Raw genomic sequence first — 14,780 nt, forward strand, 5'->3', positions numbered from 1 at the left:
TATATATATATATATCATATTTAAATGATGCAGCAGATGACTGCAGGACAGCTACTGTAGGGGGTGTGGACCCGCTATGCCCTGCAGTTAGCAGGTGTTCTGAAATGTATACTTTGCGGCAGCTGATATGAAATATAATCTGCCTCAGAGTAACAATTAGATCATATGAATCCAGATTATTCCCCACCACGTGGCCAGTGACCCAAACCCAAAATTGACCTGAATTTGGTGCTTGGCGGATGTTAATTTTGGACCCTGCATGGTGCAGAGAATGTACAGTGTTGCCTTGCCAGACTTCAGTTTTGTGCTGCTCTTTGCTGAGGCAGATAGGCCTCTCAGCATGTTTGCAGCAGTGGCCCCTGTTTTGGTTGTTGTTTGTTTTGGTTTTGTCTTGCTGGCAATCATCAGCTGTTCACTTTGTTTGCTTGCTCAGATAATCTTCAAGTCAAGCGATCTCTACTCAAATAGGCAATGGCATTCATTACAACATTCAGCTGCAAGACAAAAATTAGATTTGTGTGCAGTCTAAACACATCTAAAATGCCCAGCTAAATTTGTGTCGCTAAAAGCTTTTTGGGATAATGTAGTTATTAACTAGTTGGTGAAGCTACCAAATTTCAGTTTTACATGCTGCTTAAAATCTACACAATTGAGTTGGTATTAAAAAGCCTAGTTCAAAACTCAGTGTCAAACTTGTGTCTACTTCCAGTAATAGCCATGTTGCTGTATATATGATGATGCAAGTGACACGTAAGTCACGTTTTACGGAACACATTAGGCTATGTGTTTTCCACTCTGTCCAAGTGGGGTTTGGCAGCTGTCAAAGAAGACACGTAATTTGTGGTTAATGAACTTTTGAAATTGGGTGGTGATGGAGCAGTGGACACTTAACCCCTAGTTGCTCCAGAGGCAAGTGACCTCTGACATAATTAGCAATTGTAAGTCGCTTATATAAATATATATATCTGTGATGGACTGGCGACCTGTCCAGGGTGTAACCCGCCTTTCGCCTGATGTCAGCTGGGATTGGCTCCAGCCCCCCGCGACCCTGTACGCAGGATAAGCGGTTGATGATGGATGGATGGATATATATATGAATATGAAAATTTAATGAAGTATCTTTGAACACATGAGCTCACAACTCATAGGTCCCTGATCCCAGGGCTGGATAGCAGATTGTGCAAAGTGCTTGCTTTCCTTTGACTGATACATATTTGCACCTGTATTTCTGTTTTTCCAGAATTCAAGTTGGAGCTAACAGTCTATTATATTTTTCCCTTCTTGCTCTTTATCCCCATATCTATTTTACTCCTATATCCTCTTCCCACAAACCCTCTTTCTGTTCTTTCACCATTTAACCTTTTACTCTCCTCCTTTTGCTCATTTGCATACACACTTTCTCATAAACCAATTCTTTCTGTGCACAATCCCTCCCTCCTTTTTATTCATGTTCACCACCCCTTCCAATTACCTTATCCCGCCTCTCTCCCTGCCTCCTTGTCCTCATTCTTCATCTTTCCTACATCTTTCCATCTTTCCCCCCTCTTTTCCACTCTCTCTTCCTCTGTCACCTTCCTTGTCATCCCTCCTTCCCATTGTTTCTCTCTCTGCAGGGAAAGGTGGCCCAGACAGCTTGCATGTCAGCCTGCAAGCATCTGTCCACATCACTGATGCAGATGCTGCTGGACACAGAACTCAAACAGATCAGCATGGGGGCCATTCAGCAGTTCAACTTAGATGTCATTCAGTGTGAATGTAAGTAGTCATTTTCATTTCTGTCGATATTATACTGTATTGTTATATCTGTAGCACTGGAAAGTCTTCATATAAATTGAATTTGATCACAGCTTGATATAAACTTGGAAGGAAGAAACCATGCTCTACACACATGTATATATTTATTTCATAATTTCCAGATGTATTTCATTAATTCTATCTCTGCAAGAAAGAATCAGTGCAAATTAGAAAGTGAAGATAGACAAATGAAAACTAGTTTAATATTAGTTTAATATTATTTGTAGGTTTACTGTCAAATGTGTTACTGCCCAACACTGGATGTACATAGTTCATCCTTACAGGTAGTCTGATTGAAATCATTTTTTATAAGATGTTAACTCTTAATCATACTAGTACTACGACTACTTAAAAATATCGATACACATCCTTAAATACAGACATAATATATAAAATGGATTTTAATTGCCCCAAATGTATTTTGAAAAGGCAACAGGCTGAACTGGGTGCCAAAAATCAATGTCATCATCATTTACTTAAATTATGATAAATTGATGCATTTTAAATGTTGTGAATGATCATGTATTATCTTCATTAAGCATACAATTTAGTGTTACTTCTCACCATGGTGCATACTGTTTACTTATGTACACATTATATACATGTTCTATAGAATGAAGGTGAAAAGATGAATGCAGATGAGTGATGATGTAGGTTTTCAGCTGACTGCTATTCATTAGGCTGGTTGATAACTTAATGTCGGTAATGGTTAGGCCTATATTTATCACCCAACTCTAGTTGCTACTACTGGTAATCCAACTGAGGAGTAAATGACGCCAGTCAAGAGCTTTCATGTGACTTTCAGTTATATTTTGGTAAACAGTAAAGCAAGGAGTTGTTTTAGTGTCAGCTTTTGTATTATCATAAAAATATGCAATAACATCTATATCAGACACATATATATATTAATTGAGGACAACTTAGTTTTGTTAGGATGTATACCCTGAACATTAATTATTTTTTACAGTGTCAAAAGAATAAAACAATATCAAAATTTACAGAGGTTTGGCGGTTAAACGTTACCCTAGTACAGGTGGTTAAACAGGTGGACAGATACAGAGGCCAGCCCAATGCACTGTATCTGCCAGTATTTTCTTATTGCAGATATATCTGAATTGAAATGTACATGGGCCAGTAAGTAACAAGAAATTGCTGTACAGACATTTCAAAGATATGTTTAAGGTCAATTAAAAATAGTGACACCATCCCGTAGTTTGTCCATCAAAGAGCACTGACATTAACATTTGTTTTACCTGTAAAATGTACCACTGAGTAAATTTCTTGGTCACAATTCTTCAATAATCAAATTTAAGGAATCCTCCTCAAAAATGCTTGTATATGTTTAAAAAATGTATATCAGCCCAAATATCAGTATCAGATTTTTTCAAACTTGAAATTGTCAGAATTGGCCTCAGCAGTCCAGTATTGGTCAGGTGCTAGTGGCTAGCAAGTTGTCTGAGTGTGTTTTGAGGTGTATTTTAATCCTTCTTTGGTCCAGCACTTAGTTGAATGACTGTAGACCTCCTTATTGTCCACTGTGTTTATATGTGGCCCCAGCACTAAGAAGCAGATCTGAAGCCAGAGTTTTTGACGCTATCTATGTGTACTGGATTGTGTCTTCTGTCAAGTGATTGTTTTCTGGTGGCATATTTGTTTCTTCTCAGTATTTGCCAGTTCAGAGCCGGTCCCTGGCTTTCAAGGAGACACACTCCAGCTGGCCTTCATCGACCTACGACAGGTAAACTGTCTCACTGAACAGTGCAGAAGAAATTAATTTACACAGACCTAGCCAGCACAAGTTTAGGACAGCTTCATTTACTGCACACATTTTTGTTTTATGTTAGTTATTTCATTTAAATCTGTCATCTTTTGATATCATCTTTCCATCTAGATCTCTCCTATAAGAGTCCTTTCATTATTCAACACTACACAGAGTGCATGCCACTATACTCTCAGGCCCCAAAAACTCGGTCAGCAGCATCGTGTTTCTGCTTTGCAAGACCCAATCAGAGAGACGAGCGTGAGCGGCTGCGTCATCGTTTCTAAAGTCCTCCGTTTTGACACGTCTTCACTAAACGCAGTAGTGTGGGCGGGGCCTCAGTTTCGAACATGTGAACAAAGCAAATAAAGTTTAAAAAAAATGTCCTCAGATTTAGTTTATAAATTAATTTCTCAACTTTGATTCTTTTCCACCTTTGTCCACTTCTATGGACAACTTCTCTGCTGCCCCACATCTCGTCTCTCTCTCTGTCACATTTAACAATATTGTGGTTCACTGGCTGCTTCTTTTGTATAACCTTTTCAACTTTCACCTGTCCTATAGTTCACCTGCTCGAGAAAATATCTGTTCCCACACACACAAGCACAAACCCCCGTCTTCCTTTTGGTGTAAACACCAGTGGTATGTGAAGTGTTGCTGGGTCTCATTAACATGGTTCTGTGCTGACCTGTTAATCTGAGCCTGAGGGTGGAGGCTTGGCGCTCTGCATCAAGTCCAGGTCTCAGCACTATAGTGAGGTTTTTTTGTTGAATACTCTGCAAGAACACTGAAAACCTTAAGGTTTTTATAGTAGCATAGGACCTCTCAACCAAAGTAAATAAAGTAACCTCCCACAGTCAAAATTTTACAACACTTGGCTGTGCATTTTTGTAGCCTATTTATTAGTTTTAAAGAGGTGATGATATGCTCATTTTCAGGTTCCTAATCTTATTTAGGGGTTGTACCAGAACAGGTTTACATGGTTTACTTTACAGCTCCTCTTTTCACCCTGTGTTGAAGGCTTTGTTTTATCTATGGAGTGATACATCTTGTCTCTTTGTTGGGAGTTGCACATGCTCAGTTCCTAGTTAAGGACTACTAGCCAATCAAAAGCAGAGAAGGGCGGGTCCTGAAAAGCCGGTAAACACGGCTTCGGTTCAGCTGTACATGTTGCCGACCAGCTTGGCAACATGGACTGGAGCAAGACTTTCAGAGTGGTGGGTTATTAATCTGTAACAAAAGTATCTTTCATCCATAAAGTTTTAACTGAGCTCTGTCTCTACATCACAGTAACAACTTTATGTCCACTGACTGCCTGGAGGGTAGCTGGTGTTTGGAAGGGAGAGGAGAGCTGTGCTGCAGCTCACTGTTTTTCTGCTGGTGTTTTTGAGGGCGTGTCGGTTTTCAGACAGTTCAGAGCAGATTTTTCTGTGGGAGATGGGAACTAGAGAGCTTCATTGGGATTGGGATTCCACGGGTCCCGCGGGACCCAACACAAATCGTGCGGGAGCAGGCAGTTTTAACTCTGCTGCGGGCGGGAGCGGGCGGTCAAAAAAATATACTGGGGGTCCCACAGTAGCGCTAATAAGATGGAGTGAGTTGAAAAGAAGGTAAATGTGAGTGTATGCGGCTGCTTCTGAGAATGTAGTACTGCACGGGCCTGACTCGAACCGGCGACTTAAGGTACAGGAGTAGGACACGTTGATGAAGAGGCCAAACCCCATAGGGAACTGGCGTCAGTCGCAAGTGCGTCTCTTAAGGTGTCGGAGAGTGAGGTTTACTCACTGCACAGTCTCGCTGGCTTCCATCACATGGGCTTATACAATACTCTTCATGTCACAATGTTGGTGTGTGCGGGCGGGAGTGGAGGCACATGTTGCGGGAATGGGCGGTAATGGTCACAAAATCAGCGGGAGCGGCCAGGAGCAGGATCAAGAGTCCACGCAGGTCTCTAATGGGAACTCCCTTTGGGCTGGACTTTGGGGCTTTTTCACTTTGCAAACCTATTACATTCACAAAAAAGGTATATAACTCAATAAAGGAGAGTGAAAAAGCCAAAAAGCAGTATACCACCTCTTAAGTCACATCACAAGACTTGAAAGTAGAGAGTTTGGGGCAGGTGTGTAAACGTCTCTGTTTAGCATTGTTTTGGATGGACAGGCTCTGGCCGCTGTCTACTCCTTGTCAATGCCATATTGTCACAGCATATATAGAAATATATCATAGAAACTATTTTAGGAAACATCATAAAGCAATTCTACACACAATCGATTAATATTCACAGAAAACAATAAGAATTTATTTCCTCATTTAATCCGTGATTTAATGTGATTCAGTTGTTTTTAAACGTAATGCAACAAATATTAAGAATAAAAGTTCCTTCTATAAATAATGGAAGGAATTAATATTATAAAGAGTACAGTGTAGACCTGCTCTGTATTAAAAGTGCCTTGAGATAACTTCTGTTATGAATTGGCGTTACAATTGAATTGAAAATTCAATTTCTTTAAGAAAAATTCCTTTGGAAATCAACAGCTGCCTATAAACACAAATAACTGAAAGAACAGAACTTGTATTTGTACCAAGATTTTTGAGTTCTTTTCAGGAAAAGTTTTAGAAAGTTACAGACCTGAAGGGTTACCTCAAATTTGAATATACATTTAATTACTAAAAACGTTTAGGTATTTAATTCCATCCATCGTCAACCGCTTATCCTGCGTACAGAGTCGCGGTGAGGTGTTTAATTGTAGAATGTAAATGCTTCACCGGGTTGCTGAAACCCCCAAATTCACAGGAAAAAATACAAAGGACATGATCTCAGTATCATCAGTGATAGCTACAGCCCTACCTGGGTCTTTTTTTGAGTAGAGCTTAGTTTCCTGCGTTGCACCTCATTAGACAAGATGTGCACCCTTTTATACAGGCTTCTTGGTTGACATGTTAATCCTAGCCTTAGGTAAAGGGGTTGGGAGGCATCCACAGGCTGAGGTTACACTGAGGTCATCCTTTGACTTTTCCATTATCTTATGGCTGCTGATTTCTTTGCTATAGCTGCTTTTTAGATTATTATCCTGTATCCCAGTGATTCCCAAAGTGTGGTGCGTGCACTCCTGGGGGTGCGTGAGCTGCCTCTAGGGAGTTCGCAACAGGAAGAATGGAATAGTGGTGGATTGCAAAGTTTAGCCATCACATTATGAGAAAAAGGTTCACTGCCACTGTTACTTTCTAAAGTAATAAATATACAATGTTACATCGCGATGCAGAGTTGCAGTGAAAAGACAGAGAAGTGTGTTTAAGCGCAGTGAGCGTGTAAGGAGAGAGCCATCGCTTTCAAGTGTCACTTCGGGCATGTTCACTGGTGTAACAGGGAGTGTGTGTGTGTGTATATATGTGTGTGTGTGTGTGTGTGTGTGTGTGTGTGTGTGTGTGTGTGTATATATGTATATATGTGTGTGTGTGTGTGTATGTGTGTGTATATATATATATATATATATATATATATATATATATATATATATACACATATATATACACATAAATCCTAGTTGTTCTGGTCAACATAGAAAGATTTGTGTGCTGCTATGTTCTATGGTCTGAATGTTTTACACCTCAGTAATTATATGCACCACATAATGCATGTGTAAAACTTGAAACTTGCTCAGTTTTATCATGGTATTTTTCATGCAGCTTGAAAATTTTATTGTGCTTGATTTTACTGTTTTATGCCACAATACAGTTGATAGAAACAAAGTAAATACATGTATGAAATAAACAGTACTGTTACCAACTGCCAAGCGACACTAGTTCTTATATGAATGCTGCTTGCCACAAAGTCAGGTAAAACTTATTTGCAAGTGTTGACATTCCCACAGTGACAAGCAAATAGTAGCGGAGGAAATGTGACTTTTATTATGTAATTTTTCTTCCAGTGGGTCTTCACCATCAGACTGAAATAAAGCAAATTTTTGAGGCGGCATGATTGCATGCGAAGTTAATGGAACAAAACAGGCAGATGCAAACACATGATTTTACTCCAGGCAATGCAAGTTGACACAAAGATGTGTTGTGTGAGATGAGCAAGAGAGGGGAAAAGATCATTCCACACACACAGTTGGTGCTTGCATTTCTACAGCTAACGTCTTGTACATTCAGTACATTGACTGTTTGGGACAAATAATCTTGGACATGAATACAGCCCAGAACTCAAAGTCAAACAAACAAAGCGATTTTTGCTGGATTTTTTAAGCAGATACTGGGACTTCTGATGTGAGTAGGGATGGGTATCGCTGGTCGATACCTTTACCTTTATACCTTTATACCTTTACCTTTATACCTTGATACCTTTATGGTATCGACCGAAACAGCCCAGTATCAAGTAGAATCAAAACGTCTCCAGTCAAACCAGTACTTCATTCGATACATTATGTAAACAGATCGCGGCAAAAAATGATTTGTATGGTTTTGCTTGCAGCCAAACACACAAACAACACACTGAAAGAAAGAGAAGAATACACCTTTTTTTCCCTTATGTGCCTACACCATGAACTGTATAAAAAAGGCCTGCAGGCGCCGAGGCCATGTGTGAACAGCCGCTCACCTTCTGCTGCTGCCTCAGGCACATTCATCACTGTTGAAAGTTTATAACCACAAGCTTTCAGTTGGTGTCTGTACATATTTATTTGCTATTCACATCACTTGTCACTGATCGATCAGCTGATTTTCCTCACGGAGCCTCCGGCTGCAGCTGCTTCACGTGTAGTTGGTTTGATCAGCTGGACGTGCAGCCTCTCTTTTCCTCTGTTTGTGAGTCTTTAGTGTAGTTAAGTGACTTGTTTAAACAGATTCTTTACTTATTTTATACCTTTGACTGTTTTTGGAAGAGGTTTGCATCTCACCAATAAAGGAAAAAGCACTCGTGGAGATCTTTCAATTCAGTTTATTGATCGAAAGTTAACAAAATAATTACTTTCATCACACGTATCATAAAATCACTTAAAAAATTTTTTGCACGATATGTTTAGTCACTAAACTATTTCACTCCTCTCTCATTCAAATATAAAAGCAAATCGCAAGCCGTAGTCTTTCCTCATATAATACTACCCATGAGGATGAACTAATTAGGGTGAGCAGCGATCTGATACAATTTCCCAATACTTTTATGTAACAGTTATTTGAAACAAGAAAAAAATAAAATAGATGACCTTGCTTGTCCATAACATCAATAAAAACAATTATAGGATATTAATCAACTGCTATGGCTTCAACAGGTGGCATTTTATGCAAGGTATCGAATGAAGTACTCTATTGGTATTGGTATCACTTTAAGGGAATTGGTTTTGGTGCTGGTATCTAAAAATTTTAAACGATACCCGACCCTAGCTATGAACGATATATAGGCCGATGCAATTTCTTACTGGCCAGCGTATACACCAATACTGATATATCGTCAATAAACTAATATTGGCTCATATATATATATATATATATATATATATCTATATCTATATATATATATATATATATATATATATATATATATATATATATATATATATATCGGCCTGGCCAGTTTATCTGTCAAGCTCTACTTCACACATATCAAACACTGGAAATTCGCCAGAATGTCATTTATTGTGAATTAAACCACTCACATGGGTATGTACATTACAACAGAAACATGTTTTAAGCTCGACAGCCTGTCTCTTTCTCTCTGTATAAGTGAACACACCTTATGAACGTCATTCCCTTGTTGCTGCGTTTACTCACTCTTGAGTAATGGGTGAAGAATTCCAGAAATGTTACCAGGTTCTGATTAGACACACGGCCAGAGAAACAACTGGTACGTTCTCACACAGGTGCTGTATAAGCAGCTTCATGCAGAGCCCTCATCTTTCAAGCACGTTTTTAAGGTGTAACCATGCAGCAAGGCCCATTGTAAAAATACTGTATGATCTAGTCAGACCTAGAGTTTACCTTTTCTCACCTCTGGTTCACCGGTTTCTGCTGTCATGCCCAGAGTGACAAAGACAATAGCCATTATAACTCATTTTATTCCTAACAATACAAGTCAATGAGACAATAGCATCAGAGACGTCCAAAGTGAAGCATCACAAGTGCATAAAGGGAAAGAAAGCAGAGAGGGGTTTCTAGAGTTTCAGAATGCCGTCCTGACTTGTTCCAATCTAAAGGTGAAACCAGAGAGTTTCCTACAAACTATGAGGGAATGTCACAGGGATGATGATCTGACACCATCTTTTAGGGAAATCACACACACACCTCATTGTCTTTATCTGTCGCTCAGGCTCGTTCTATAAATTGTAAACATTCACCTCAGCCTAACCCTGGACATCAACTGGATGCAGCCTTATTTGAAATCTGTTCTTCAGTTAATTTATTCAAAAACACATTTGGAGCTCATTTCAAATGTATGTCGTGACAGATCCTTTGTGGCTGTTTATGACTTGTTTAATGACTGTATGCAGCAAACCGTCTTATTAGTGAATATAAGCAGAAGGAAAGTTAAAGCATTCCTTCCTCTGCTTTAAAAACTTCAGATCTTCTCTTAAGTCATTAAGGTTTCGAGGACGACGTCTGGCAACTCAAAACTTCAGCTCCCTCCACAGATTTTCTATGGGATCAAGGTCTGGAGACTGGCTTGGCCACTCCAAGGCCTTAATGTGCTTCTTCTTGAGCCATTCCTTTGTTGCCTTGGCCGTGTGTTTTGGGTCATTGTCCTGCTGGATTACCCATCCACGACCCATTTTCAATGCCCTGGCTGGCTAGTGGATCTAAGAACACATCACAGCAATCTCCCAGAACAAGATCCAGTAACCATCCAAGAAAGAGTGGCAGGTATGAAGAGCTGGACAGCACCAGGCCCTGACATGATCCACACCTACTGGCTGAAGAAACTAACTGCACTCCATGAACGCCTGGCAGCACAAATGAACCAACAGCTGATGGATGGGACCCACCCAGAATGGTTAACCCAAGGACGGACAGTCCTGATCATGAAGGACCCCCAGAAGGGAACAATCCCATCCAACTACCGGCCAATAACCTGCCTCTGCACAACATGGAAGCTCCTGTCAGGCATCATAGCGGCTAAGATGAGTAAGCACATGGCTCAATACACGGACAGAGCCCAGAAGGGAATGGGCAGTAATACCAGGGGAGCCAAGCACCAGCTACTGGTTGACCAGGCAGGCCAATCTGTGCACCGCCTGGATTGACTACAAGAAAGCCTACGACTCAGTGCCACATACATGGATACTGGAATGTTTGGAAATGTACAAGATCGATAAGACACTAATAGCCTTCATCAAGAACTCAATGGGTCTGTGGAAAACAAGTCTGGAAGCCAACTCAAAGCCAATTGCAGAAGTCACCATCAAGTGTGGCATATACCAAGGCGATGCACTATCCCCGCTGCTGTTCTGCATAGGCCTGAACCCCCTCAGCCAGATCATCACAAAGACTGGCTACGGATACCGGTTCCGAAGTGGAACAACCATCAGTCACCTCCTCTACATGGATGACCTCAAGCTGTATGCAAGAAATGAGCGAGACATCGACTCACTGATGTACACTACCAGGATCTACAGCAACTGTGTGGTCGCATGGTATCAAAAAGAGGGAAGATGATAAGCCGCTGCACGGCATGTACCACAGACAAATAGAAGAAGTGGCTGATGTCAAGAAATCCTACCAGTGGCTGGAAAAGGCTGGACTGAAGGACAGCACAGAAGCACTAATCGTGGCGGCACAAGAACAGGCACTCAGTACAAGATCAATAGAGCCTGGGGTCTACCACACCAGGCAGGACCCCAGGTGCAGACTGGGCAAGGATGCCCCTCAGACAATACAGCACATAACAGCAGGGTGTAAGATGCAGGCAGAAGTGCGTACATGGAACACCATAACCAGGTAGCTGTCATAGTGTACAGGAACATCTGCCATGAGTATGGGCTGGAAGTCCCAAGGTCAAAATGGGAGACACCTCCTAAGGTAGTTGAGAATGACCGAGCTAAGATCCTGTGGGACTTCAAGACTGACAAACTGGTGATGGCTAACCAACCAGACATCATGTTGTTCGCACAAACAACACACCAAAATGTTTCAAACCAAAATGGGGCGCTTCTATTCACCAATGGAAGAGCCGCAGTCCACCCTGATAGCCGGTTAGCTTGCCAGCAGCACACTGGCTGGACTATGGGAACTAACTCTGGTCAGAAAATCACTAAGCTTGTCTATTAGATGCAAGAGGTGTCACTTGCAGTGAAAATGTTCATTTCAGACTCTTGAGTTTGGCCAGTAAATAACAAGTAATGTCAGTAGAGACACATCAAAGATAGGATTGAGGTAACTTACAAACTGTCTATTCAGCTTATTTTGTTACTGTGAAATGTCTCGTTCTCTACTAACCTTAGACACCATTGTTTAATAATCGAATTTAAGGGGTCCTTGTTTGTTATGGTTAATGGTTTTTGTTAAAAAATTGACAACATATTGTTATATTTCTGATAAATATTAATATTTGTATATGTTTAAAAAATGCAGGATTTGTTGTTGCTAATAATCCCTCACTGCACAGGAATATGTGCAGTGAGGTGTGTGTGTGCACAACTAAGTTATCAGAATTGAACCAATGGCTGGACATGAAAATATTAAAATAAGATCCATTTTGTAAAAACAGGAGTTTTGCTTTGTGTAAGTATTGTACCAAATCAGTTAGTTGTTGTGAAGTGTGAAGAGTTCACAGTGAGGGTCAGAGTAAGAAGTGGCACCTTCTACATGGCTGCTTGTGGCTAATCACTTAGCTCCAGGTGAGAATAATGGCATTGTTGTTAAGACCTCTCTGTGTGTCGGAGTCTCTCAGTCAGCTGAATAATGCTATTCTCACTGAGCTGTTCTTTCACTGCTCTTTCAGCATGACCCAAACACCCAGCTGTTTCACCCTATGACATTAGCATACACTGTGTGGGGGGGTAATCTCTATCAGGTTAACTAGGGGTCGTAGTGTTGGGAGGGCTTTTAAATGTTCCTGTTCACACTTAACACAAATAATGTAGCAGCAGAACCCCCCCCCCCCACACACACACACACACACACACACTCTCTCTCACTCTTCTGTCTTTTCTCTTCATCTCAGAGTGACGCAGGATATACGAGTGTTTACAGTCATCACATAATCTGACCCTGCTCCTGACCTGGTTTAAACACGGCTCTCACTCTGCTTGATTTTGATGCAAAAGACATATGGTAGCAGGTTTCCATAATAACTGTAGGCCTCTACTGTATTGTTTGAGGATTACTGTACCCTTAAGCCTAGTTCACACTACACGATTATAATCACAATTTGCCGGTCGGTGAGCTCGGCGACCGTCGGGCTGTGATCGGGAATAAATCAGCAATCGATCAGCGGTCGCCAGTCGTTATGTGTAAACTACTCAACGATGCATTAAAATGGCTCCCTGACGTATCACTGACACATTGCCGACAGCGTAGTGTCGAACGCTAGGGCTGCAGCTAACGATAATTTTAGTATTCGAAGCTTCAATAGATTATTTCAAAGATTCATCGATTTGTCGTTTAAGTACTTTTGCTTGAAGTCATTGTTGCGTTCACACTACGTGACTGATCGGTGACAGGGACACAAACACACTACACAAGCTCACAGCAGCTCTGTCACCCGACGCAGGTCTCCAAACCACGTTTTGTCAAGAAAACACTTGAAATATGAAACGGGAAATGAGCGATCCTGTACATGAAACAGCTGTTGTTTGTTATTATAAAGATAACAGTTATAAAGACAAAGAACCTGGGTGAAGGATTAGCACACACAGGTAGCAGGGATTGTCTGAGCTACAGAGAGAGCTGCAGGGGAGTTAAAAGGTGCAGCTCCCTGACACCCAGTTAACTCATGACTGTGACGTTACAACAAACAGCCCAAAAAGGAGAGCAACAAACGCACGTGTGCACATTTTCATCTGAGGACTGCAGCTTACTTTGGCCTCAACTCAACAATCAATCATGATTTCAGCTAAATGCTAAAGTTACTGTTACCTTGTCTGTGGTCTGCTGGCAGAACACCGGGTGTTTTCTGATAAGGTGCTGTCGTGCTGTTGCCGAGGCGACATAAGTTTCATTTTACGGTGGATGGACTGTAACATTACAGAGTTGTTGTTTTCTTTAGCTTGAAATAATCCCATACTTTGGACACTTTCTTCTTTTTCCCTCGCTATTTTCTCTCTCTTCCCCCACTTTGCAAAGAAACACTGCCGACCCCGTTTTTCATTTTAAAACTCCAGGTAGTGTGTTCGTGCAGGACGGGCAAAAATGGAGGACTAGAGACGATTACGCAGACGCTCACCTTTGGCTCTCTGATTGGGTCTTATAAGTCATTCAAAGCAGAAACACAATGCTACTGACACAGTTTTTGATTTTTTATTAATATATTTTGTACTGTGTAAATAACACTTATAGCCTACACTTGTACTGTGCATGTCGCCATTTAATTTACGACGACTTCTGCCACCACAGCCGCTATTAAATCCCATGTAATTCAGTAACAATCACAGCTCGTTATTGGTCCATGCAAAAACAAATCTGGTGTGGTTCTTCGTCTCTTTTTCTTTATTCTTTCACCAAATCTTCTGTAACTACAGAATAGACCAGGGGTATTCAATTAGATTTCAAAGAGGTCTAGTTAGAGAAAATTTCCTGAAGCAAAGGTCCGGAACATCAAAATGTATCATTCAGTACTATAACCTATAGTTGTATCAACACATGTTTTTAGTCAACAACTGACTGTCAAATCAAATAATATTTCAGTCAGTTTTCACATCAAACTGGAGGGATAATAAATAATAACTATTCAAATAATAAATTCTAAATTTAAGTAAACTAAAGTGCCTAATTTTTAGAAAAAATGTAATAAAAAGTGTAGCTTGAAGTGATGAAGTGTAGTCTTAACCAATTTTATAATAAACACTCAACACATCATAACAAATGAACAGCTGTAATGCCTCCTTCTCTTTCATTTCCTCTTACAGAGCTACCACTTTCCTACTTTCTGTTGTTCAGTGAGAAACGTGAGCTCCAGCTAGCATATTGGAGATCTATGAGATATTCTGGTTTTGAACTGCCCGTGGGAGGAATGTACATGTAAAAATCTGTACATTCTTGATTAAAAGTCATGTGAAATCTCTTTTATCTTTCGTCTCCT

The 14,780-nt window shown here is 40.6% G+C and overlaps 2 protein-coding genes across 5 annotated transcripts in view; both read left to right on the forward strand.

Annotated features, from left to right (window-relative positions):
* bms1 (BMS1 ribosome biogenesis factor) overlaps positions 1-14,780 on the forward strand; it is a 654,080-nt gene that overhangs the window by 227,088 nt on the left and 412,212 nt on the right. The window lies entirely within an intron of this gene.
* Positions 1-14,780, forward strand: part of exoc6 (exocyst complex component 6) — a 66,651-nt gene that overhangs the window by 41,187 nt on the left and 10,684 nt on the right. For all 4 annotated transcript variants that reach the window (XM_046069167.1, XM_046069164.1, XM_046069165.1 and 1 more), the window contains 2 exons: positions 1,614-1,755; positions 3,459-3,532. In XM_046069167.1, coding sequence (XP_045925123.1) covers positions 1,614-1,755; positions 3,459-3,532 — 216 coding nt within the window. The remainder of the gene's footprint in view (positions 1-1,613; positions 1,756-3,458; positions 3,533-14,780) is intronic.

Source organism: Micropterus dolomieu, linkage group LG14, assembly GCF_021292245.1.
Source record: "Micropterus dolomieu isolate WLL.071019.BEF.003 ecotype Adirondacks linkage group LG14, ASM2129224v1, whole genome shotgun sequence".
Taxonomy (NCBI): domain Eukaryota; kingdom Metazoa; phylum Chordata; class Actinopteri; order Centrarchiformes; family Centrarchidae; genus Micropterus; species Micropterus dolomieu.